Source organism: Anser anser (genome assembly GCF_964211835.1).
Source record: "Anser anser genome assembly, chromosome: 4".
NCBI lineage: Eukaryota > Metazoa > Chordata > Aves > Anseriformes > Anatidae > Anser > Anser anser.
This window is the reverse complement of record NC_139724.1, coordinates 62221480-62245091: the sequence shown is the minus strand read 5'-3', so window position 1 is coordinate 62245091 and position 23612 is coordinate 62221480. Positions and strand designations below refer to the sequence as shown.

General features: G+C 38.1%; 1 protein-coding gene across 13 annotated transcripts in view; it reads right to left on the bottom strand.

The window, feature by feature from the left end:
• Positions 1-23612, bottom strand: part of LCORL (ligand dependent nuclear receptor corepressor like) — a 79570-nt gene that overhangs the window by 40767 nt on the left and 15191 nt on the right. For 8 of the 13 annotated variants that reach the window (XM_083835754.1, XM_083835749.1, XM_083835748.1 and 5 more), the window contains exons 2-4: positions 13237-13302; positions 5966-6045; positions 5601-5730 (exon numbers count right to left, since the gene is read on the bottom strand). In XM_083835754.1, coding sequence (XP_083691880.1) covers positions 5601-5730; positions 5966-6045; positions 13237-13302 — 276 coding nt within the window. Of the gene's footprint in view, positions 1-5600; positions 5731-5965; positions 6046-8265; positions 8350-11844; positions 11906-13236; positions 13303-23612 lie in introns of those variants that run through there. The other 5 variants (XM_083835758.1, XM_083835755.1, XM_083835760.1 and 2 more) reach the window with 3 other exon arrangements.

Below are 23612 nucleotides of genomic sequence, written 5' to 3'. Positions count from 1 at the left end.
GAAGAGATGAGAGATGTTAGACATTCAAAAAAAAGTGATATGTTTTCATATACAATTTTCTTTTTACACACTATAAATTATATAGAAAAAAATAGACTAAGGATAAATATAACTTTATATAATGTTTTATCAATATAAGACTAATCAGAATAGGGTACATGGTTAATGTGTATGACAGTCTAATTGCTTACATTCAATGTCTGCATTACTGTAGAAGTATGTAATGAAAACATGTTGAGACCTGTAATTTTAAGTTCATGGTGGTGAAGTTTCACTACACATTGGAAATCTTTAAATAGTCATACAAAGTTTGTAAAAGCAATTTAATGTGTTTTGTGGGAAGACAGTTATTAGACCTCTGAGCTTAGTTTCACAAGCAAATATTTCTTAATTATTATCAGCAGATGGCACCAAATATACTTTGTACGAACAAAAAACTTTTTATTCTAAAAGATGTTTTATTAGGAGTAATGATTATAGCTAGTTTAAAATTCTAGATTTATAAGCCTACATCTGTTTAAGCTTCTATTTTTCAGATAGAAGATTTACGCAACAAGGCAGCTGTATTTACTCCAAGGATTGTGTATGCACATACATACCACTTCAAACCCAGCAAAACAGCCTCTAAGAATTTGGAGTAATAGGTAGCTCTGATGGTCCTCTAATTCCTCTCACATCACTGTAGACCCTCCTGATATTATGATACAGCCCAGTATTTTCTACTTGTGAAATATTCCAGCCAGAACGCAAAGGCAGCAGTAAAGATGATATACAATTATGACTAACTGCAACAATTTATTTTTTCAAATCTCACATTTAGGATTAAGACTCCCTCAGTTTAAGTACTACATACCACCTTGTAGCTATTCAAATCCATATGCTTTACTATTCTGTACTTTATGTGAATTAGACTGCACAAAGTAAAAAATGATTTAACAGGTAATTCAGTCTTACACATGTATTTGGCAGGACAACAGACACGGAATTGAAAGCTCCCAAACTTATGTTCCACATTAGCATTTTGTATCTTGAAAAACACTATTTTTTCCCGTTTAAAAGGAAATCGGGACAACAACTCTTAGTTTCTCTTCTGATACCGTACAAAAAGACAGCTGAAATCAGCAGGGAATTGTAACTCTCCTTGTACCTTACAACGCAGTTCTGTGAGTAGCAGAACTAAAGAATACCAGGTTGCTTATCAGCATTTCCTGTACCACCTCTCCCCTTCACAAAGGGGCTGCATGTTTTCTAAAATGATTCCATCTTAATAGCCAGACTGTACCAGCAGCATCCTTAGCTCCCCATGTAAACTTGTCCAGCTCACTGTATAATCATCAGCAGGTTAAAAAAACAGAATACAGCCATTTATTCTGAGCTACCCCTCATGATTAGTTTAGTCAGCTTAATTGATTAACAAACAGAAGGAATAAGGGCCAAGTTTATTCTAGTTTTCAGCTCTTGTAAACATTCAAAGTTATTTCCTCCTCTACTTAAATGGCAATTTTCTTTACTTTGTATCCTTATACCTCCGAGGATTCCCTTAAATGAAGTTGAAAATGACCAGGAAATTCAAGTTACTAGAGACAGTAACACTGGCAGACAGACAATCAACACATTGTACATTTTACTTCCTTCAGCAAGCAGTTGAAATCCTGCTAAACATTCTTTCCTGATGAACCTGAGGGACAGGCAGCTTGTGCAGTACACTTGTATGACATCCTTGCTATGACAGAGTTCTCAGTTCTTACAGTTGTATTTAACCTAATTTATCAGGTAATACCAGGCTTTGAAAAGACAAATCAGATTTCTTAGAATTATTAATAAAAAGGAACTGCAGGTATTGGATTAAGTAGTATGCACATCTCAAAACTAAAATTCAAAGTAAATTTTTAAAAATTGAATATTTAAGAACATTTCAATGGTTTTCTGTAGTTTGAGATTATAGCTGCAAGTCTAGATGGGGTTTACCCTATATACTGCCTGGGAAGCGTAATCAGCTCTTGACATCTCTGCACCTCTAAGATGCAACTAAGTAAAGAATGAGAACTCAGAGGCAATGGCAATTATATGGTATGTTATAAAGACATACTTATGAAAGGAAACATTTTAGAACATGAGACACCTAGAAACAAGAGAAAATTTTAAGCTTAAAAGGAAGTTATTTTGGTGTCAAAAACATGATACTGAAGATACTTGACAGAGTTACCCATAGAACCTAGAAAGATTGAAGTCATTCAAGTCATCCTGACTATTTTACTCCCTCCATTTTTCTACCTCAATTCCTTTATTTCTATAAAAGATTTTCAGGTTTCTGTCCTGGCGGATCAGGACCTGAAGGTAGAACCTGATTCACAACTGTGATTGTATTTAACTGACTTTTTTGGTTTAAGAGTTCATACTAATGTAATAGTGTCTGGAAAGAAAGGCTTCCAGGAACATACAATGTGGATTATCAGAAAGCCAGATAATTAATATTCAATGATCAAAAATGTCTGATAAAGCTCTTGAGCAACTAGAACTCTGCCATGTAAAGATTACCGCATTCTGTGATATTCATAGTGAAAGAAAAAACCTATGAGTTTCTTAAAGCACATTGTATTTTTTTCTTCATGGCTGCTTTGACAAAAGAAACGGATATTTTAACATTACTTAAGTGAGGAGTCTACTCTACTTACAACACCCATTGGGCAAAGAGAGATGTCATACCTAGGAAGAAAGCATTTGGTTTTCAGATAAATTGTTTAGTGTAAACAATCAACACAACAGGGGCTACAGCAGGTAACAAAAACTACTTCGGTTTTACTGAGGTGCCTGCCAAGGATAGGACTTCCTTACAGACAACTGTCTACCAAATTTGTCTTTCACTAACACAAAAGTAGCTACCTAAAAGAACAAAGTGGTAGCTTTTTATTATCTTGGCAGTAATTTTATCACTCTTAAAAGGAAAAGAATCATCATCTTCGGGATTTTACAGACATCCTCATCAACGAATGCCTGCAGGTTGTATGCTATGGACAACATTTATAACATGCCTGCGTGTCTGGAGGCCATCTGAACTAGATTCCTGGTGCCAAAAAAAAAGTTTGCAAATTAAAATACCCAACCACATCGTAGCATATTCTGAAAGTAAAAGGATAATGAGACCAATAAATAAAATTCAATTTGCTCAGTCTTAGAAGTTGTTCACAGATGCCCCAAATGAAATTCCGCTGGTCATGACAGTAAGAGACAGTATATGCCCTTGAAAAGTTTATAGTCAAAACAAATGAAATAACTATTACTTCTGTTTTAAAGACGGCCAACCAATACTTCCACAGTACTTTGACCACAAAAGAGTATCTCTTTTACTACCAAGTGTAAAAAAGTTCCTTAGGCTAAACAGTTATTTCAAGTGTTCTGATTCCCCCCCTTCCCAGCTGATAACTGATCTCAAAAGCCTACAAAAATTCTTAAAGGAGACTTGGGATTTTCCTAGCAAAACTCTTTGGCTTCCTCTTACAAAGGAGAAACTAATATCTCAGAAATTGGCTTTACATGCCCTTTGCAAAGAACAATTTGTTCCTCTTCCTTCCATAATTTGAACAACTCACAAGACTTTGCTGAACCTGAACTGAAGCAGAATTCCTAGAAAACTCCTCAACACACTATCAGTTACCCAAGAATACACAAGACCATCAGAGAATCACAAAGATAATCAGGAAAGATTTTCCACTTGTTTTTCAATACACAAAACCTTTCAAACTGAGCTGATCTGGCAAATCAAAAAAACTAAGAAAGATGCTAAAAATCAAGAGCTTTTCTGAGAAATTTCACAAAAGTCACTCACTCTAGTAAGGTGAAGTCATACCAAGTTTCACTTCTCCCATGATAAAATTTCCCCCCAAAGAGAATCAAAAGACAGAGTCTCTATGGAGATACAAAGCTATTATAGAGTATACAAGGGAGGGCAAAGATAGTGAAGGGTCTAGAGGGGAAGACGTATGAGGAGCAGCTGTTCAGCCCAGAGCAGAGCAGGCCGAGGGGAGGCCTCATGGCGGCCTGCAGCTCCCTCACGAGGGGAGCGGAGGGGCAGGCGCTGAGCTCTGCTCTCTGGGGACAGCGACAGGACCCGAGGGAACGGCATGGAGCTGGGACAGGGGAGGGTCAGGCTGGGTGTTAGGGAAAGGTTCTGCACCCAGAGGGTGGTCGGGCACTGGGACAGGCTCCCCAGGGCAGTGGTCATGGCACCGAGCCTGTCAAAGTTAAAGGGACATTTGGACAACACTCTCAGAAATACTGATTTTTGAGCGGTCCTGTGTGGAGCCTTAAGTTGGACTCAATGACCCTTCTGGGTCCCCTCCAACTCAGGATATTCTATGATTCTATCTAAACTAAGTATAAAGCAGGTAATGTTTGAAAACACTGTATATCACATGACCAAGGAAACAGCTGAGAATGTAGAAAATTGAAGGAATTTAAATACTTGCCTAGAGAGGTGCCATGCAACTGGCCCCTTAATCAAAATATAATAGAAGTTTCATAAACACTGAGGTGGCAACATTTTATTTCAAACAGAAAACAAGTGGTTTTAAGCAAAGACAAGGAATGAAGACGAACTCAAAATACGTACTGCACTCCACTGAAAGCCTTAAGTAAACTGTAGGCTGAACAGACATGTGCCCCATATGGAAAGAGATTATGACCATCCCAGGTTCAAAGGCATAGTAATCTCTTCCTGCTACAGCAAGGTAAAGCAGGAGAAAGTTAACTTCCCTTTTTCTCCCCCACCTATGTGAAGTGAATATGAGTGACTTGCTCTACTATGACAGAGCACAAGAGGGCTGTCACCCCTGTCACACTCACCTATTTTGACATTCAAGTACACTGACTAGACTCCAATAAAAACCTGTGAAATCTGTGATGAATAAAGCTGCACTCACATTCCTTACACAGGAGCTTCAGGAAGAAAATTAATAATTTCGCCTCTATCAATAGTGACTAGCTTACTGGCAAATAACCTACATGAACCAAGCTGACCTGTCAGTCAAAGCTGACCTGTCAGTCACTTGTGTGCTGCTATAAGTTGCCAACTGCCAAAGAATGACAGTAGTCAAAGAATAAAATTTCTAAACACTGTTTTAAGAAGCTTCAAACACTGACTTGGATATATATGAAATCACAACTTCTATGTAAGACGATCCCAAATCCTATTTTGTAATCTGTAAAACACATTATCTCACCTACAAGAGTTTGCCTACTGAAAACTAGAAGTAAAAGCAGTTTTGGAACAGAAAGTGTTTAAATACTTAAAAATTCCAGAGAACAGCATCACAAGTTGGCATAGAAAAAGTTAGATCATAGAGGAAAAAAAGAAAAAGGTAATGAACAGAGATTTAAAAGAATAACAAACAATGCAACAGGACTCACAGCAATGGCGAGCAGAAAGAATTAGTGCTTCATTTACTAAAATTATAGGAAAAGATTAGGGAAAAAAAGAATAAAAAAAGAACAGCATTCACAGCGGATTAACAGAAACTACTTCAGAATCAAAGTCAACCCTAAATCATTTGATCCTGCTAGATTTATGTCATCTCTTAACAGAAAAGACGTGCTTTCATTACCTTTCTTTCGAAAGAGTGCATTTAGATAGTTTTCTGCTTGGCATTCAATCTTATCAGTGTTGGACTGGCCCTGAGATGATAGTTCCTCTGTAGGCGTTGACTGTGAAGAACCAATAATTGATGCACGATCCTAGAAGATACATGGAAGATTATAAAAATCTTTCAGAAGTTAGTTGTGTATTATATTATCAGTAGGCTAAGTTACTGAGCCACTAAAGAGATTTTTACTACTTCCCATCATAACCAAGCTATCTTAAGTCAAAATGCAGTATTAACCTATTTGCAGAATTCAGCTCTCTGATTCATATTTTCATACCAAAAATTAGGCGTTGGAGAGTCATGCTTGATATCATGTTCATACTTACACTGACTGTTTCTTTGTGTAAATTACAAAAGGAACATTTCTCATCCATAGACCAGTCAGTTAGCTCTTCTGGCTCACAGTCTTAAAAGAAGAAAAAAAGCTAGATGTTTTAAACACATAAAAATGGATTCAGAGAACAAAATACACATCCTACAATTCTCTTAACTAAGTTCCATTGTAATCTAATATGCGTTTATTGGTACAATGTAGTCAATAGTATTCAATTCTTCAGTTATTTCAGAAGTCTAGTTTGGCTCATATGGTTCAACTTTCAAATCAGAGGGCATCTTCCTTAAAATGAAAAGTGAACCTGTACATTTCAGTTGATTACCTATCACAGTTACTGAAGACATCTGCGTACAGTAAATTAAGCTCTGATACCCAGTCATTATTCCTTTTAATTAAACATTATTCCTTTTAATTAAAGTCTACAAGCTTACACCAAACTAAGCTAGGAATTTGGATACAGTCCTCTTATCATTTGAGCAAGATGTGTCATATTTAGACTCATTTTATACTATTACTACAAACGAACCAAAACCCTACATTCACTTGTAACACTTCATTTATTCTGATAAAAACAAGAAGAAATTTAAAATCATCTGAAGTCATACTTTAGTCTTGAAGGAATATAGGACTTAAATAGATCTCAATGGAGACATACAATCTATGTTCTTTAATCAAGCTATTAAGCTCCATTAAAAAAAATAGTTTTCAACCACATACTCTTACCAAACCACCAATCACTACAGATTTTCCAAAACCGACTGCTTTAATAGTTAAAATTAATCTTCTAGTTTCTTGTTTAAGTTTACATATGGCAAGTTATTCCAATCTGTTTCTGTGGCAACATTGTTCTTACACCTAAACAGTTATTGCTCATGGGTATTTAGCACCTTGATGTACTACTTATAGAGAATGTTATCCCTCCCCTTTACGCTTGATTTTTTTACACTTTATTTTGCTATGCTAATCGAATCTACCTGAGTCTCTCATGAGACTCAGCCCTCATCATCTCTGCACTATCCCTACTTGAACTCCCGTTTCTTGAATACAGGTGACCAAGGTCTCAAGATAATAAACGGTACCTTTCCTGCAGCACCCCAGTTGCGTATGAGTCTTGATCATGGCTGCATCATTTTGGCAGGAGAATATTAACCACGTTAACTACAGATCTTCCTACATCCCAGTCATTTCCAGTTCATGCACTCACAGCTTAAAAATTTGTTTTCCTTATTAATACCAAATACATCTTCCCCTCAATCACAGCATTACAACTACAGTTCTGCTAGGGAGGTTCCTGAGGTTATCTGCTTCCAGATACTGTGGTGGGTTGACCTTGGCTAGCTGCCAAGGGCAGAGGGTAAAAGTAAGATGGAAAAGCTCATGGGTCAATATTAATGCAGGGAGATCACTTACCAGTTACTGTCACAGGCATAACAGACTCAACTTGGGGAAAGTAAATTGTATTTATTGCCATTTAGAGCAATTTCCATAATGACAAAAAGGCAAAACTAAACGCCTTTCCCCACCTTCTTCACAAACAGTCTTTCCTTCCCGACTCATCTATCTCCTCCCTGATACCAAACAGGGCAAGGAAGATAGGGATACAGGGGTTGCCATCAGTTTGTAAGAATTGTTCTCTGCTGCTTCTTCCTTCTCACATTTTTCTCTTGCTTCAGCATGGGAACCCTCCCACAGGCTACAGGGCTTCTTAAACTGCTCCAGCACGGGTCCTTTCTACAGGCTGCAGTTCAAAGAGCAGGTCCTGTCCACGGGGCACAGTCCTTCAGAAAAGCCTGCTCTAGCAAGGGTACCCCAAGGGCCACAGTTCCTACCAGAAAACCTGCAACTGTGTGGGCTCTTCAAGGGCTCCAGTTTCCTTTTCAGGCCACCTGCTGTGGCATAGGGTCTTCCACTGGGGTGCAGCAAAGGTATCTGCTCTGGCACAGTTCTCCAAAGGGCTACAGGAGCTTTCCACTTCACTGTGGTCCCCTCCACAGGCTAATGCAGGGACATCTCTGCTCCAGCACCTGGAGCACCTCCTCCCTTTCTCTCGCTTTGGTGTCTCAGGAATGTTTCTGACATTCCCCTCCATCCCCATTCCTCTCTTACAAGTGCTCTGCAGGTTTTTTTGGTTTATTTTCCCAAATAGGCACAGAGGAGCCAAAAAATAAAATGAATCAAAAAAATGTTCTTAAGTTAAATAGGAACATGACTAGATTTAAAGAATAATACTGAGTTACTTGGGTTACCTCAGCTGTCAAATGCTAATTTAGAGCAGAATTCTGTATTAACAACCTGTTATATACTTCCAGGGACGGAAACCAGCAGTTTTGATGGGTTGGACAGCTGATGATCAAAAAAGACATGGGATTTTTCCAACTGCACAATAAGAAAAACAGCGAGTTATTTTTGCTAAATTAATCTAGACAGCCCTGATTGTCAGAACTATTCTTTCAGGATGTCTGCACACAAAAAACTTCAAACATTATATACGTTCATAACAACTTCATATTTTCATAGTTTTCCTTGCAAATCACAATAGGAATCTCATATAATGTGACTACTTATACTTGAGATTGTGCGTGCAACTCCAACACAGCTAGTAAATTTAGCAGAGTAATTCTTCTGCCTTGGAATCCTGAAGTTCCACTGGTAAAAGTCTAATTGGAGAACAATCCTTCTGTGTCACCAGACAAGCAACACTTGAGAGGTGTAAGGTGTACATCACACTAAGTTTATTCAAAGAAGTGTAAATCATGTACAGGGTATCATATTAAGAGTAACAGTATAACATAAGAATTCAGTGAGTTAGAGAACACTGCTATCAGAATAAAAACTCAAAAATATAGAGGCGATTGATCAATTCCGAGCTTCTCTAACAGAAATATTTTGAAACTTAACAAGGAAAAGAACAACTGTTGTTACCTGGAAAACAGTGGTTAAAAATCGTAATACTGATGGAAAGAGAAAGCCTAAATGCTCTCTCAGTGACTGTCCCCTAAAATTCAAGTCACACTTCAGGAAAAAGATAAGTAAAAAGAAGAGAAGGCTCTTTACTATAAAATTATTTCCAAACCATCCTCTCAGACACCTTCCTTCAGAGCTGCAGACTTTCAGCAGCAGCAGCACAAAGTCAAGAAGTCAAATAAGCTTGTGTGCATTAATGATGCCTGTTCCAGCTCAATGTAATAAGAACTAACTACACATGCTTGCCTTTATATCCAGTCTTTCATTAGTTAATGTTACAGCAGCCATAGACCTAGACTCATTGCAATTTACTTCATGCACCACAGGTATCTTTTGAAAGAGTATCCCCCCCTCAAAAAAAGAACAAAAATCACCACCAAAACAAAACACACAACCAAATATCTTATTCTTCACCTCAGACCAGTGCTTATCCAAAATAAAAACAAAAAACACAATAAAACAGCAAATTCCCAGAAGCAACTGCCAGGGCTGTTGCTTGATGTATCAAATACATCAAATGTCAGGCACCCAACAGTCTCAGGTCACCAGAGGAAACATACTGATGTCAGTATTAGTTTTTAACTACAGATAGGCCATCTGTGCCTCTGATCTTTCTGACAGTATGGTTGTCTCTCTCAGATGCATTCAATTTAGGATCACGATCATTCATTCCCCCATTTTATCTTGCTTGGGGTTGGCTGATAAAAGATTTGGTGACAACTTAAAACAGCAGCCAGCCCATGAGAAAAAGTTGCTGGACTGTGCAAAAAGCATTTTAATGTTAATGCATAGTTCGGACTACTACTTCAAACCAATGTCATTTAGTGCAAAGCTATTAAACCGATTTCCTTTTTTTTATTAAATAATGACCTTTGACAAAAATTACCACCTGTTTTCAGTTAATAAGCCATTCAAATGTTTGTTTCCTCCCATTATTTTTTTCCCCTCCAAAGTCACATTGAATTAAGTTAACAGACATCTATAGTACCAATCAGCTTTCATATTTATCTCTTAAAATGTGAAATTCTCTACTAAACCTAAGCCTAAAAAAAAGTCCTACTTACACTTCCCAGGATTTTCTGCATTATTACAATGCCCCTACAAATTTTCCAGCAAGTTGTCACAATTTCAAACAAATCCCCTTTTTCATATGGCACTGCTGATTCTTAATAATTAAAATATCTGAGGTGATTATCATGTTCCTTCATCTTTTTAATTTCATAAAAACTTGACTATGACTAAAAGATTCGCGTTTCTAATGTAAATATTCACCCTATTACCTTCACTATGAATAAATATTCAAGAAAAACTTAAGAAAAAAGAACACAGCACACCCTCAAACAACCCTTTTGTATTATATAAAATTCCTCCCCCCCCCAGCAGAGGAAGAATAGCAAGAGCTGTGTTTTACCCACAATAGCGTTTTTCTTTGTCCATAAGAGAACAGACCCCCCTCCTCTCAAATCTCACCCCAAATCCCAGCACATAGTGCCAAAAGAATATACACATACCAGAAGAAAAGCTTTCTATCAGTTTAACTGAACATGCAGAAGTAGAATGTAAAGAACAACAATTTACATGTGAATCTACTTAGCTGAAAATGGGCATTAAGTAAAGGATTAGGAAGCCCTAAAGATTCAATGACACAAGAAGCCTTGAGCAGTTCTGAGCAGGACCAAGGCTGGGTGCCGAGATATAAAACGTGACACCTCTGCAACCAGAAGATACACTATCAAAGCAGTTGGAAAAAAATGGTGATGAATAATAGAGGTAACGATAATCATTTAAGCAAACAAGCACTACATAAACAACATGTAAGAATTTTAAGATTATGAAAAAAACTTGCCATCAGATTATCATCTGTTACCATGGGTGGGGTTGTTCAATTAGTTTGGCTGCTTAGTAAGAAAGTTTAAAGTTTACAAGATATTTTCTTTGAAAGGTAAGAAAAAAAGGACTAGCAAAAATGAAATGTACCCTTTACCATTTAAAATTGTCTTTTTTTTTTTTTTTACTCAAGCAGTTTTAATTACAGTAATTTAATCTATAGATCAAATACTATTTCAAGACAGAATTAAGGAAGAAATACACCAATTAATACGTATTAGATTTTATGCATATTTTTTGTTACACAAAAAATATAAGAATGAAAAAATAAGAGAAAAATGCTACTGTAGCTAAGAGGCATGTATTTCAGCCAATTCTCACAAATTTCTGGATAAGACATTTAATTTCTTAAGCTTTATTCAAAGAAACATACTCTCCTTCTAACAAAGCGTAATGGTGCATGTTGATAGTATGGATAGCACTGATCCAGTCGTCATGATGAGCAAAATGGACACCTTGCAGGATTTAAGCATGTTGCCGAGAGCCTAAAAATGTGGCTTCTATTCTATATACCAACCATGTATTTTAAGTGAGTCAAATTTGTCTCTTAGTTTCATTACCTGTGAAAATGGAAAAAATGGCACTTGAATTATGACGGGGAAGATTTATTGTCAATCTTACTCAAGAGTTCTGTATTAATCTTTATAATGCAATTCAGATGTCAGTTTAGAAACAGCCCTGCATCCTAAAATGTCTGTTTCTACTGTATTTATAGAGAACATGGGAAATCTCTTTCAAACTGTTGTAGTATCTATATCAAAAAAATGAATCCAAAATAATAAGGCAAGGTGGGAATCCCATCATCCTTCATCTCTTCTGCAGTTGCTCTAGAAATAAAACCAATTTTATAGGTGTCAAACAGAGAGGCTCTAACTGTCCAAAATTCAGGCACATTACTGACATTCTGACAAGGGAAAAAGAAATCACTTAAAACTTAACATTTTAGATACACAAATTTAATCTGCAAGGACAAAAAGAGCCACTAGGGCATCCAGACAAACAATGGAAATAGTATATCACCTTAAACAGAAGGCCACAAGGAATCTTCAACAGCATGAGATAAATAAGCTGAAGCTTTTCCCTTAAGAAAGGAAGCAGCAAACATGAAGCAACTCTAAAGTAGTATTGTAACACTTTATGGTGGACTATTGGGCTCCTTTAGCTGTAATGCTTACGCTCTGGCCATTCGCTTGGTGCTTTGTCATCTTATGCAAAAGCCCAAAAATGTCCTGAATTTTCTTTCAAACTGTAAACCCTTTGATGCAAGAGAATAATAAAGCTTCAATCACTAATCAATGTGAAGCCTAACACATAGCAACCCATTAGAATTACAACAAGAAAAAGATATTGTACACTATTACAAGATTAACATCGCCCTGTTCCCTTTCCAAAGAGTAGTGTGCTTTTTTTTTTTTTTAATCACAGCAGATGGGAGTACCACTCAAGAAAACAAGCTCTATCCCAGATTTACAAGTTTCTTAAACATTTTTAAGAGTCTGACTAGTGTTATGCTTAGCTTTGTAAGTGGTAGAAAGTTACTCTTAAAATAGCAGTAAAGTAATATTTCATGTTCTCTCCCTTCCCTTGAAAATAGTGTTATGCATATGATACAGGCCAAGGAACTTACACAATACAAAGAGGATAAAACCTCAGCCAAGTTAAAACAATTGTTCCAAACCTATTATAAACAAACATACACAGTATATGACACACTGGCTCATGTACTAGCAGTATATTAATTACAAAGCTTCATGAACTAGACTATCAAACAAAATTGTAAGGAAATTAAACAGAACATTTTGAAGGTTTGATAAAAAATAATGCTTTTTTAAAGCAATGAAAATAATTTTGACAGTACACTTCTTTCAACACTTCAAGGCAGTTTTGTGCTGGATTTTCTTTCCCTGCTTTTGTTCAAGACTGATAACATCTGGATCTTTAGTTAAGTATTTATTAACACTTATTCCAACAAAACCAAACCCATTTGGAATAAGAATAGGTCTTACAAAAGAATAGTGCATATTTTTTTTTTTATAGAAAAGATTAAGCTTTCTTGACTACTACAAAAAGCAAACTAGCATTCATAATCTTCCTTTTTCTAATTAATATTGATAGGGAAAACAAGCTGCTCACCTTACTTTCTAAAAGCTGTCCAAAAAATGAAACCAGAATCACAATATTCTGGAAAAGTTTTTTTCATGAGAGCTTAACTAATTCCAAATTTCCCTACATAAGATTGCTTAGGTACCATTTTAACTAATGTTTTGCCTATGCACAGTACTGACATGAGCATGATGAAAAAACAAAACCAAAAGATTATTTTTTAAATAAACTTTACATGCTTTAAAATACTTCCAACTAAAAGAAAAGTTTGCAAATAAAGATCATTGCACTAAAAGCTGGCTCATTTACCTTCAAATAAACTGAGGTCTCTTCGTAGCCTTGGTCCATAAAGCCCTTCTAAAATACTTTCAAAACCTGGAAACGAAAGAAACATTTAGAACGGTTAATCAAAGGTTTCTTATAAAAAGAAATCAAGTTTGAAGACACTGGCAACAGATATTCTCGCAAACTCGAAGAGCAATTTCAAAAATTGTTACATTTATCACACGAGTGTTTATTCCTGACACTATAGTACCATTCAGTAGAATTAGAAGATAAACATAAGACAAGGCAATTGCCATCTGCACACAGTCAGCCTATTAAGCCATGCCCCAACCACCTCATTAGACTTAAAATAACTACCACACAATCTTAAGGGTGGGAAGATTAACCTCATAGCTCTACACTAGTAGAGTAAGTCTTTCTTACACTGAGAATTAGACGTTGGGAAGAAGAGGGCGGGAGGACACAGGATTTCAAAATCAGAAACTTCTCATTTAGGCTCACGAAAAATTACATTATACGAGTAGGTTAGCATTGCGCAAATAAAAGAAAAGAAAGCTTATTTTGCTTCTGATGTTGTAACAGTTCTGTATAAAATAGTTTTAAAATTGAGGATTAGATAAATCCAATTATTTTCCAGATTTACTAGCTAGTCTGTTTTAGGTATTTGGTAAAAGCACATACTGCAGCAGGGGAGAAGAGAGACAGAGCAAACAACTGATTAATAACAACCAAAAAAAGAAGAGGACATGCAGGACAACTGATGAAACAGTCAGAATTTATAACATCAGTAAAACGGAAGTTTTGTTCAATATAGAAAGAATTTCCATGTGCCTCCTCTTCTCTCCTACAGACTCCTATATAATAAGCCTATTTTCAACTAAGAGGATAATTCAAAGCAGCATTTGAAGGTTCTCATTCTTTAATATGAACAGGTCTTGAGTATGAAGAGAGCACTTTGCAGGACTATTTTATCATCCTACTACATGAAAGATACCAGCAGTATCTTCAGGAAACATCTGCCTACCATCAGCAGAGAACACTTCTAATTATAAATCTGCTCATCACCCATCATGCCCTTTATCACAAGCAACGTTTACTGTTTGGTTTAGATCATATGTACACTAGTATGAGGAGGAATTAACATGCTACATAAGGTACGGTGGATATTTAATAACTTAAAATCCTAACATAGACAAGAGAAGTTAATTTAACATACAGGAGCTGTTCTGCCTGACAGGTCCCATTGCATTAAAAATTACCTTTCAATTTTGCATAATTCCATGGGTTTTATATACGAATTATATTTATAATATTAAATTGACTAATTATAACTAATATAATTTTATGATTTGAGATAGAAATAAATATGTTTCTAATTTAGGTCTCTTTTTTCTTTTTTCGCAATAAATATACAACAGCACAAAGTAACAGACAAAACCACTCTCCTCTCAGGAGTTTATTTTTTATTTTTTTTTAAATACAGCTACAAAACTAGAAAGCAAAAATCCAAGGTCCAAGTATACACTAAAAATTGTATCAAAATATCCACTGACTCTGAGATTCAGTGTTATAGGAATTCAGATCATACTGCACAGATTCCTAGCTCTTCTGACTTCAAAGGCAAGAGAAGAAATCTTAAGTTGAGATAGCAATTCCCCAAACAACCACCCGAAAAAGTGAAATCATAATAACAAAGGCAGTGTAATGTTATAAACAGCAAGCCACTTAAGCTCAGCAGCTAGCCAATACTTAAGATTCTTGCAAGTTACAGTTTGCTGGAGCATTGCTTGGAAACAGCTGGGCTTATTCCAGAAGAACAAATACTAACTCCAAATTTTTAGTACTTTCTAGCTCTGCAAAACTGTTCTTCTTTCCAAAACTGCTTTCCATGCATCTTGTGTTATAAACGGTAAGTAGCACAGTTGGCTTTTATGGTTTTCACTCCTGAACAAAGCAGGCACCAACCCACTTCACTGATGTTTCACCAAACTTGGTTCCATCCTACCCATCTAAAGTGGCACTTCTCTTACCAGAGCTTCCCCATGCAGCCAACAGGTTTGACTTAACTACTGCTGATGAATACATGCCAGCACCATTTCATGAAATGTAACCACCTGAGCCCAGGAATTTCAACAAATCTTCATTTTATTGGAAATGGAAGCAGTAGCTTTGGAACTCTTCAAAACCTGAAGAGCCTACAGACACTGCTCAAATATACTTTACTTACACACCTGTATAAGTACTTATACACCTTTACTGATACACCTTTCCAGCAAACAAACAAGAAATCTGTTCTAAGTTCATTTTAGAAATGTCTTTGTATCAGTGTTTTGGTGGCTGATTCCTTGCTCGACTCCAAACTGCCTTTCACAACTACTGTTAATTTATCCCTGACACTTTTTGGCTCCGAACTGAAGAGAAACACCATGCTTTATTATCTTGCAATGCCCTAGTCTATCAACTTAATTCCTTTTACCTCTAGCACATTCATTGTGTTACTTGTCTTCTTGTATCTTTACATAAGAGTATCAGCTCTATCAATTACTTGACATCCATTATGATCCAAGTCACATTCCTCCATCAATTTTCATAAGCAGAAGTTTACGATACTGCTAGTCTTTTGACAGTTAAGGAAAAATATTTCCACAGTTAGCTTTTCTGAATAAAGCCGTCAATTTCCCCTACAACAAGTATTTCTTCCTTAACCCTGTTATGATCATCCTCTACCAAATCTGTTGCTTTCCTCACTCAGGGCTAGGATAAGGACTCCCAGGACATGGCTGCTGGAAGCTGTGACTTCCAGCTACAGGAAGAGGGCTCTCTTTTTCCATCGGTAGTTCTTCAGGCACTGAAAAGGCACACAGCCCAGGGAACAGGTCAGAAAGAAGTTCTGCAGGGTTTGGCCTGATCCATGGGTCTGCAACCAAAGCCACTAAAAAGAAGCAGTGAGCAACAGTGGCTGCAGACTTCTGTATGTGTGGGATGAAGGCTTTCACACATGGGACATACTGTCTGTCTGACTGCAGAGGTCTGTTGTTTGCCTGGGGTCCTGATCTAGGATATAGCTGAGAGACTTTTTACAGTTCACCTGACCATTGCAATGTTATTATTTGGTGCTTGTCTACAAGGCCACTATGATACTGCCAAGAGAGATCTTCAGCAGATCAGAGTTCACTACAGATATCCTGGAACAACAGGAAGGACACTGGTGGTGATTCAGGGAAAAAGCTTTGACAGGAGCAAACACATCCTGGGAGTAAGCATCTGGTTATCTGGCTGCAGGCAGGACTTCAGATTTTATGGCAATAAGAGTCTCTCTGAGAAAGTGCTCAAGAGAAACAAGATTCGTTTGGTAATGCAAATCTTCATTGCCAAAAGGCTTGCCTGGTAATGACAGCTCCAAACTCCATATGCCAGGGAAGCGCAGCCTGAAGTCCAGAAAGTGGGAGAATGGCAGAGAGGGTAAAGACAGGACAACACAAAAGCAAGGCTCTTCCAGTCCCCCTGGAAAAGCAGCATAAGCAGGGACACATCTCCAGTAGCATCCCACAGCTGAGCCTGCAAGCATGTTTCCAACAAGTTTCTTCAAATGACTCAGACCAAGCCTTAGGAGAACATCCAAGAAGAATACATATCATGTAACGAATAGAAGCTGGCATTTGAATACCACTTTCAAACACACCACTTGGCAGGTCTGAAGTTGGAGGGAATTATTACACAGTTGGGGAAGAGAGCAGTAGTATATGTGCAAGTTATATTGAAATATTTGATATAATCTACATCAAATTCATTTCTGGATTCCCCTAGTCTTGGTTATTGCCATATTAACTCAGTATTTGCATCTTTTCCAGAGAAAACACGTTTTATTAAAGCAGAGATATTTACATCCATCCTTGACTCTCATTCCTTCCCATCTCTTTTGGTTGTCACCCCCCCCCCCCCATTTCATATATTCCTTTTTCAGCAGTAATACAATTCTACACCTTTAGCTACAAGGGTTACTTGTTTTTGGGGCAGTGGTGGTATAAGGTCAAAGGTCACTGCATTTGAGACACTTCACTGCAATTTAATCATCTTTGGTAAAAACAATTTATGCCTTTTTCCTTACTCTTTTACCCTACACTAGAACACATTAATACTAGATCTCAGTGAAGGCCTCACAAGGCTTAGGCAAACTCCAGTAACCACACTTGATGCAGGGTATATGGAGGTGGTGGTCTGCAGCCACTTATAACTAGTGACCTAGGAAGCCCCATAACTAGCTACTCCACAGTAGCAACCGAGGAGAAGTGGAGTAGGAGGAACATCAGTGAAGGAAAACCCTACAACCCAAACTCTGGCCACACAAGTGACCTTGCAATAAGCTAGAAAATCCCTTCACTTATAGTTGTTCCCCTCTCTGACATTCCCTCCCCCCATACCCCACCTATGGAAGCTTTTGCCAGTTTAGAAAAGTTTAAGCAGATACTGATAAAAAGCCTTCAAAGAAAGTATTTCTAAATACCTTCACTTATGATACTTTTCTGCACTCAAAGACTGTTTTACTCATATCACTGGATACATAACAGAAGTGGTAGACAAATGGTCCTTACCTAGGTAGAAAAAATTAAATGGAAGAGAGATGTTTAACAGTCTCGTTTAACCAATTCATATTTACTGCTTTATTTTTCACCTCGATGCAGAAAAGATATCTATTAGAAGAGATCACAGAACCACAGAACAGCTTGTATTGGAAGGGACCTTAAAGATCACCTAATTCCAACCCCCCTGCCACTGGCAGAGGCACCTCCCACCAGACCAGGTTGCCCAAAGCCCCATCCAGCCTGGCCTTGAACACCTCCAGGGATAGGGCATCCACAGCTTCTGTGAGCAACCTGTTCCAGGGCCTTACCGCCCTCTGAGAGAAAACTTCTTCCTAGCATCCAGTTTAAATCTCTCCTGTTTTAGTTTAAAACCATTCCCCCTTGTCCTGTCGCTGTCTGCCCATGTAAAGTCACTCTCCATCTTTCTTATAAGTCCCCTTTAAGTACTGAGAGGACACAGTGAGGTTTCCCCAAAGCCTTCTCTTCTCCAGACCAACAAGCCCCAGCTCTCTCAGCCCATCTTCACAGGACAGGTGCTCCAGCCCTCTGATCATTTTTGTGGCCCTCTTCTGGACCCACTCTAACAGCCCCACAATCCTTCTTGTGCTGGGGGCTCCAGGCCTACACACAGTATTCCAGGTGAGGCCTCAGAAGGGCAAAGCGGGGGACGATGACAATCCCCTCCCTCACCCTGCTGCCCGGCCTTCTGGGCTGCAAGCATGCACTGCTGGCTCATGTCAATCTTTTTGTCCACCAGAATCTCTCTCTGCATGGCTGCTCTCAGCAGGTTCTTCTCCCAGTCTGTGCTCATGGCTAGGACTGTCCTGAGCCAGGTGTAGCACTTTGCTCTTGGCCTTGTTGAACCTCACTAGGTTCACATGGGCACGCTCTTCTAGCTTGTCCAGGCCGCTCTGGATGGCACCCCTTCCTTCTGCTTTATCGACTGCACCATTCAGCTTGGTGTCACCTACAAGCTTGATGAGGGTGCACTCAATCCCACTATCTATACCACTGATAAAGATATTAAACAGCATTAGTCCCAAAGTGGACCCGAGGGATGCCACTTGTCACTGGCCTCTACCTGGATATAAGCAGCATTGACCACAACTCTGGCTGCAGCCACCCAGCCCTTTCCTTATGTCCACTGACTAGTCCACCCATTTCTCTCCAATGCAGAGATCAGGATGTCATAATGGGACGTGTCAAAGGCCTTACAGAAGTCCAGGTAGATGACATCAGTCGGTCTTCCCTTGTCAACTGATGCTGTTACTCCATCACAGAAGGCCACCAGATCAGTCAGGCACGATTTGCTCTTGGTGAAGCCATGCTGGCTGTCCTGGATCTCCTCCTTGTCCTGCATGCACCTGAACATTGCCTCCAGGAGGATCTGTTCTATGGCGTTCCCAGGCAGAGAGGTGAGGCTCACCAGTCTGTAGCTCCCTGGGTCTCTCCTTTTTAAAAATGGAAGGGACATTTCCCTTTTTCCAGTCACCGGGAACTTTGCCTGACTACTAAGACTTTTCAAATAAGATAGAAATATATTGATGGGTATGATGGATCACATTGTTTTCTTGTGCCTTCAAATAAAATTTTGCTTTTTCCCCCTTTTCTCCAGTATATTTTCATTTAGATCTAAAAAGGGTATGACTGCTGCACGCTGCCAGGAACGGGGCATCCACAGCTTCTCTGGGCAACCTGTGCCAATGCTTCACAGTATAGAATTTCTTCCTTATATCTAATCTAAACCTACCCTCTTTTAATATCCCATGAATTTCCATCTTCCTCCACTCTGTGCCTTACAACACTAGTAATCACATCTGAATTACTGTGGTTCAAGCTGGTTTGCTAGAGTCTATATCACTTCTGTTACTTACCACTCACCACTCTTCTGGTTTGAAGAGAAACACCTCCGCTAAACAACATGCCTCACACAAGGAAGACTGTTGCATACACCTTGTGTTTTGAATTTTTACTTGATGTTATAATAAAATCAAATGAAAAGTTAAAGGAGAAAAAATGCACATGCTAAGCAGCATACAGATTAGCACATTAATAATAGAATTAATGCTGCTTTTAAAACCAAACCTAATGTTAAAATAGTTTCAGGACTGCTGATTTTAATTGTTAAAGGACTGTAAAGATTAATAAATAGTATTCAAAATGTAATTAGGAAAATTCAAAGAATAGGATTATATTTAATGAGATTATGCACAAGCACAATACCACCAGACAGCATTAAAATTAAACTTCTTTTTTTTTTGGTTTTCTGTAATAGTAGTGTTATTTCACCTACTGGCTTAAGTGACTCAATTACAACCAAGAGTTTAACTCCTACTTCTGAATTTGAGCCTGTGAACATTGTTACCTGGTCTTCATGTAAGTTCAGTTCCCACCCTGAAGTTATACATCACAACCTGTATTTTGAAGAGGTGTTTCCTAATCCATGAAGACTATTACACAAACCATATGAGGCGTCTCAGGAACTAAAATCACATTGGGAAGAAATTACAGCCTGCACACCCCGGACTGTCATAACCAACAGACAGCCTCCTTAACTGATAGCCTCCTTTCCCTCCCATATGCTTTTATTTCAGTAGCAATAACCTCCTGGCAAGGCAATACACACAGTGAGCAAAAACTTTCACTAGTCAATACCGATGTTCTGCTTATGAAAATAATATAATGGAGGTTTGTCATTTATATATACACTTGTCCCCATTCTATACAGCTTCACAGCTGCGTAATTTAGTTTGGCTCAGTACAGGAATGCACCTGAAGGAAGCTTTGTAGTTTGTATTAGTCAGCTGTCTTGGATTCAACTAAGTCATGCCACAGACATAATCCAGTTTCTTTAGTCCTGTCAGGCATTAGATTTATTTTCAGTTGCTTTTAAAAAAATAACCTATGCACCAAGTTTCACAGTCTCTTTGAATGACTAACTTCTGCTTCTCTTCAAGTTCCGTCTTCAATACTTACTTTAAATTACAGGTGCAAGAGTAGCAAGCACTATTTGTTTTGGCTTACTTAAAGAAAGGCAGATGACTCCTTTGCCTTTACAGGTTATCCTTTTGGATAAGAATGGGTCTCAGAGCTCATGTTTACTCATCTTTTAATTTCTAATCATGTAAGTTATAGCTTTCCAAACTGTATGCCCCCATTTCACAGGTGCTACTTGTACTCTGTGTTCCACTGTATTTGACAATGCACTAGGTCACTGGTTCCTCTGAAAATTTTTATCTACATATGAGTTTTACCTTTTTTTGTCTCCAAATAAAGTCTCCTGTTTCTAAGTAGCAGGAAAAAAAATTAATTGTACCAAAAATTAAAACTCTTTAAGAACATATGTTCATTAATCATCACCAAGTTCCTTTGGTTTGTCAGATCACTCTCGACTGATTTAGAAAGCATTTTATGTCATTTTTGTAGCAGTAATTCAAATTTCTGAAAAACATCAAATAGTTTTTTCAATCTCCTGCTCTATTACACCTAGCTATCTTTAGCCCATTACAATACAAGCAGCAACTCCCTTATAGCTTGTTAAAAGAGGAATATTCTGCAGACAAGAGTTACTTCCATATTTTATAAGAGTAAAGGGCAAGGTGTTCAGCAGAGTAACTTAAATTTGACCTTCTCATCTGTTGGTTTCTTCTGCCTCTCCCCTCCTTCCACAGGTAGGGGCTGCCCCACGAACTATAATGGATTCATAAATCTACTCTTTACATATTCATATGATCTCAAAGACTTTTTTTTTTAGATCTACTATAACAAGAACTTGGAAAGGATCTACCATGTTATGAAACCATTGAGGCACTGAGTTAAAGAAAATAAAATATTTTTGCTATTTATACAAATTGTAAGGAAAAAAATCCCACAGAACTAATTTGCTAGTCAAAATACCCAAAGTCTAAATCACGAGAAGTGAAGCAAAAATAAAATTTTGAGTGTTACTCTCCCTATCCCCCTCCCCACCCCCCTAATCTGTAATGTCACTAGAGGATATCTATTCAGTAAAACTTGACAAAATGCTGGCCAGATTCTCAGGTGAAAAATAGCCCCATTTTCTTCCTGCAACATTCTTCTTGGGACATAATCAAGGACAATTTCACATGGGGGTGGCAGGATTGGGATAAGGCTGCTCTACACTATTATGCCCAGTTTGAACCAAGTTTCTGCTTATAGCACTAAAAAAAGTATAAATGTTTTAGAACTTTCTATCTTATACTTAATACGTTCATTTTCTTTACTGTATTGATTCAAATCCCTGAGCAAACAGGAACCAACATACCAGAGATTCCAGTGTGAAAGGGAGGAAATCCTCTATTTAGACTCCAATACAAATTCAGAACCATAGCTAAGATAGATATTTGTCTAATGCAAACCTTTACCCCCAAAAATTAATCTGGTTGAGGACACTGCTGCTGCCAGAGAAAAAGAGACTGGGTGACCACAGATTGCATACACTTGTCAGTGAGAGGTGCAATGAAACTTACAGAAAAGCTTCAGTTCTAACAGGCTACTTTTCAGTTAGGATAAAAATCTATGCTTTTGAGTCTTTACGCTGTGCTTCCTCCAGGGGATGCACAGCGATGGCATGGTTTCCAAGAAGAACATGTACATCAAAAGAGCTGGTTAACCCACTGAGCAGCTCAGCAGAAGGCAGAGAGGGAGTAACATGCAGTGCTAGAGGCTGACACCGGCTATACCTCGGGAGCAAAACAAAGAGAGGAAGTGTTCCCCACCCCCTCCCCAATTGTTCAACAATTTTAAAGAAAAGGGTGGCAGCCAACAGAGCAAAAATAAATCAGATTTGTAGGTTAAGCCAAGACCAAGACTAGCATTACGTTTGATGTCTAGTTTTCAGGTACTTGCACATCACAGTAAGAGAAATGAGGTTCAGTAAATAAGGAAGCATCTCTGCACTCTTTATGCCAGTAAGAATGTGCCCTTGTAGAACCCTACAAAGGAGAGCCCATGACACCTTTTACTGCAGCTTCAAGACATTGTCAATACACATTGCTACTTTAGAGATTAAATCTAGTTTTGACAATCTCTAAAGTAGCAGCAAGATACTTTGAGAGATTTGCATTATTTTTAATCTGAAAAGCTTAAGGAAAACACTTCAGAAGTAACTGAGCTGGTATTGGGGTGGGGGAAAGAAAATTGCTTTTTAACAGACAGTTACTAGAATTTCATTTACTCTAAAAACCTCTAATTTCTTGGAAAAATGGTGTAATCTAAATGTCCTTGCATGACAGCTAGGATCTGGAATTGGTCTGAATCTCACCGGACATCAAGACCAACCTCAACTTCACATACTTGCAAGCCAATGAAGGAAGCATGGCCCTCTGTTACTGTTTGTAGTGACCAGCACTGAAGCAGCAGACATTCCTCTGTGTCATGTAACATGCAGAAATACTTCCATGATGAGGCTTCATTCCGTGACAAAGACATGGGTGACCAAGCCCAGGTAACTCAGTGCAAGATGCATCCACTATATCCCAGAATAAAGGGACCAGAAACTGGCTAAATCATCTACTACCACTTCTCCCCCACTTTCACCACTTTTTAGACCTTATTCAGCTAGCCAGCCCTGCAGCAGTACATGGAATTGAGACATTTTCAGCCTGTGGTCAAAAGGACCTTAAATACATTTCACATTAGCATGGGTTAAAAGTTCTGCCGACACTGAAGCAAAGCTTCTGCTTTTCTTTGTTCCAGTCCAAACTCTACGGTAGTCTATACCAACTGCTATTCTGAACTGTGCAGATAGCTTCTGTTGGTTACAAGTTTATAGCTTCCTTAGAGAAGGAAACTGTT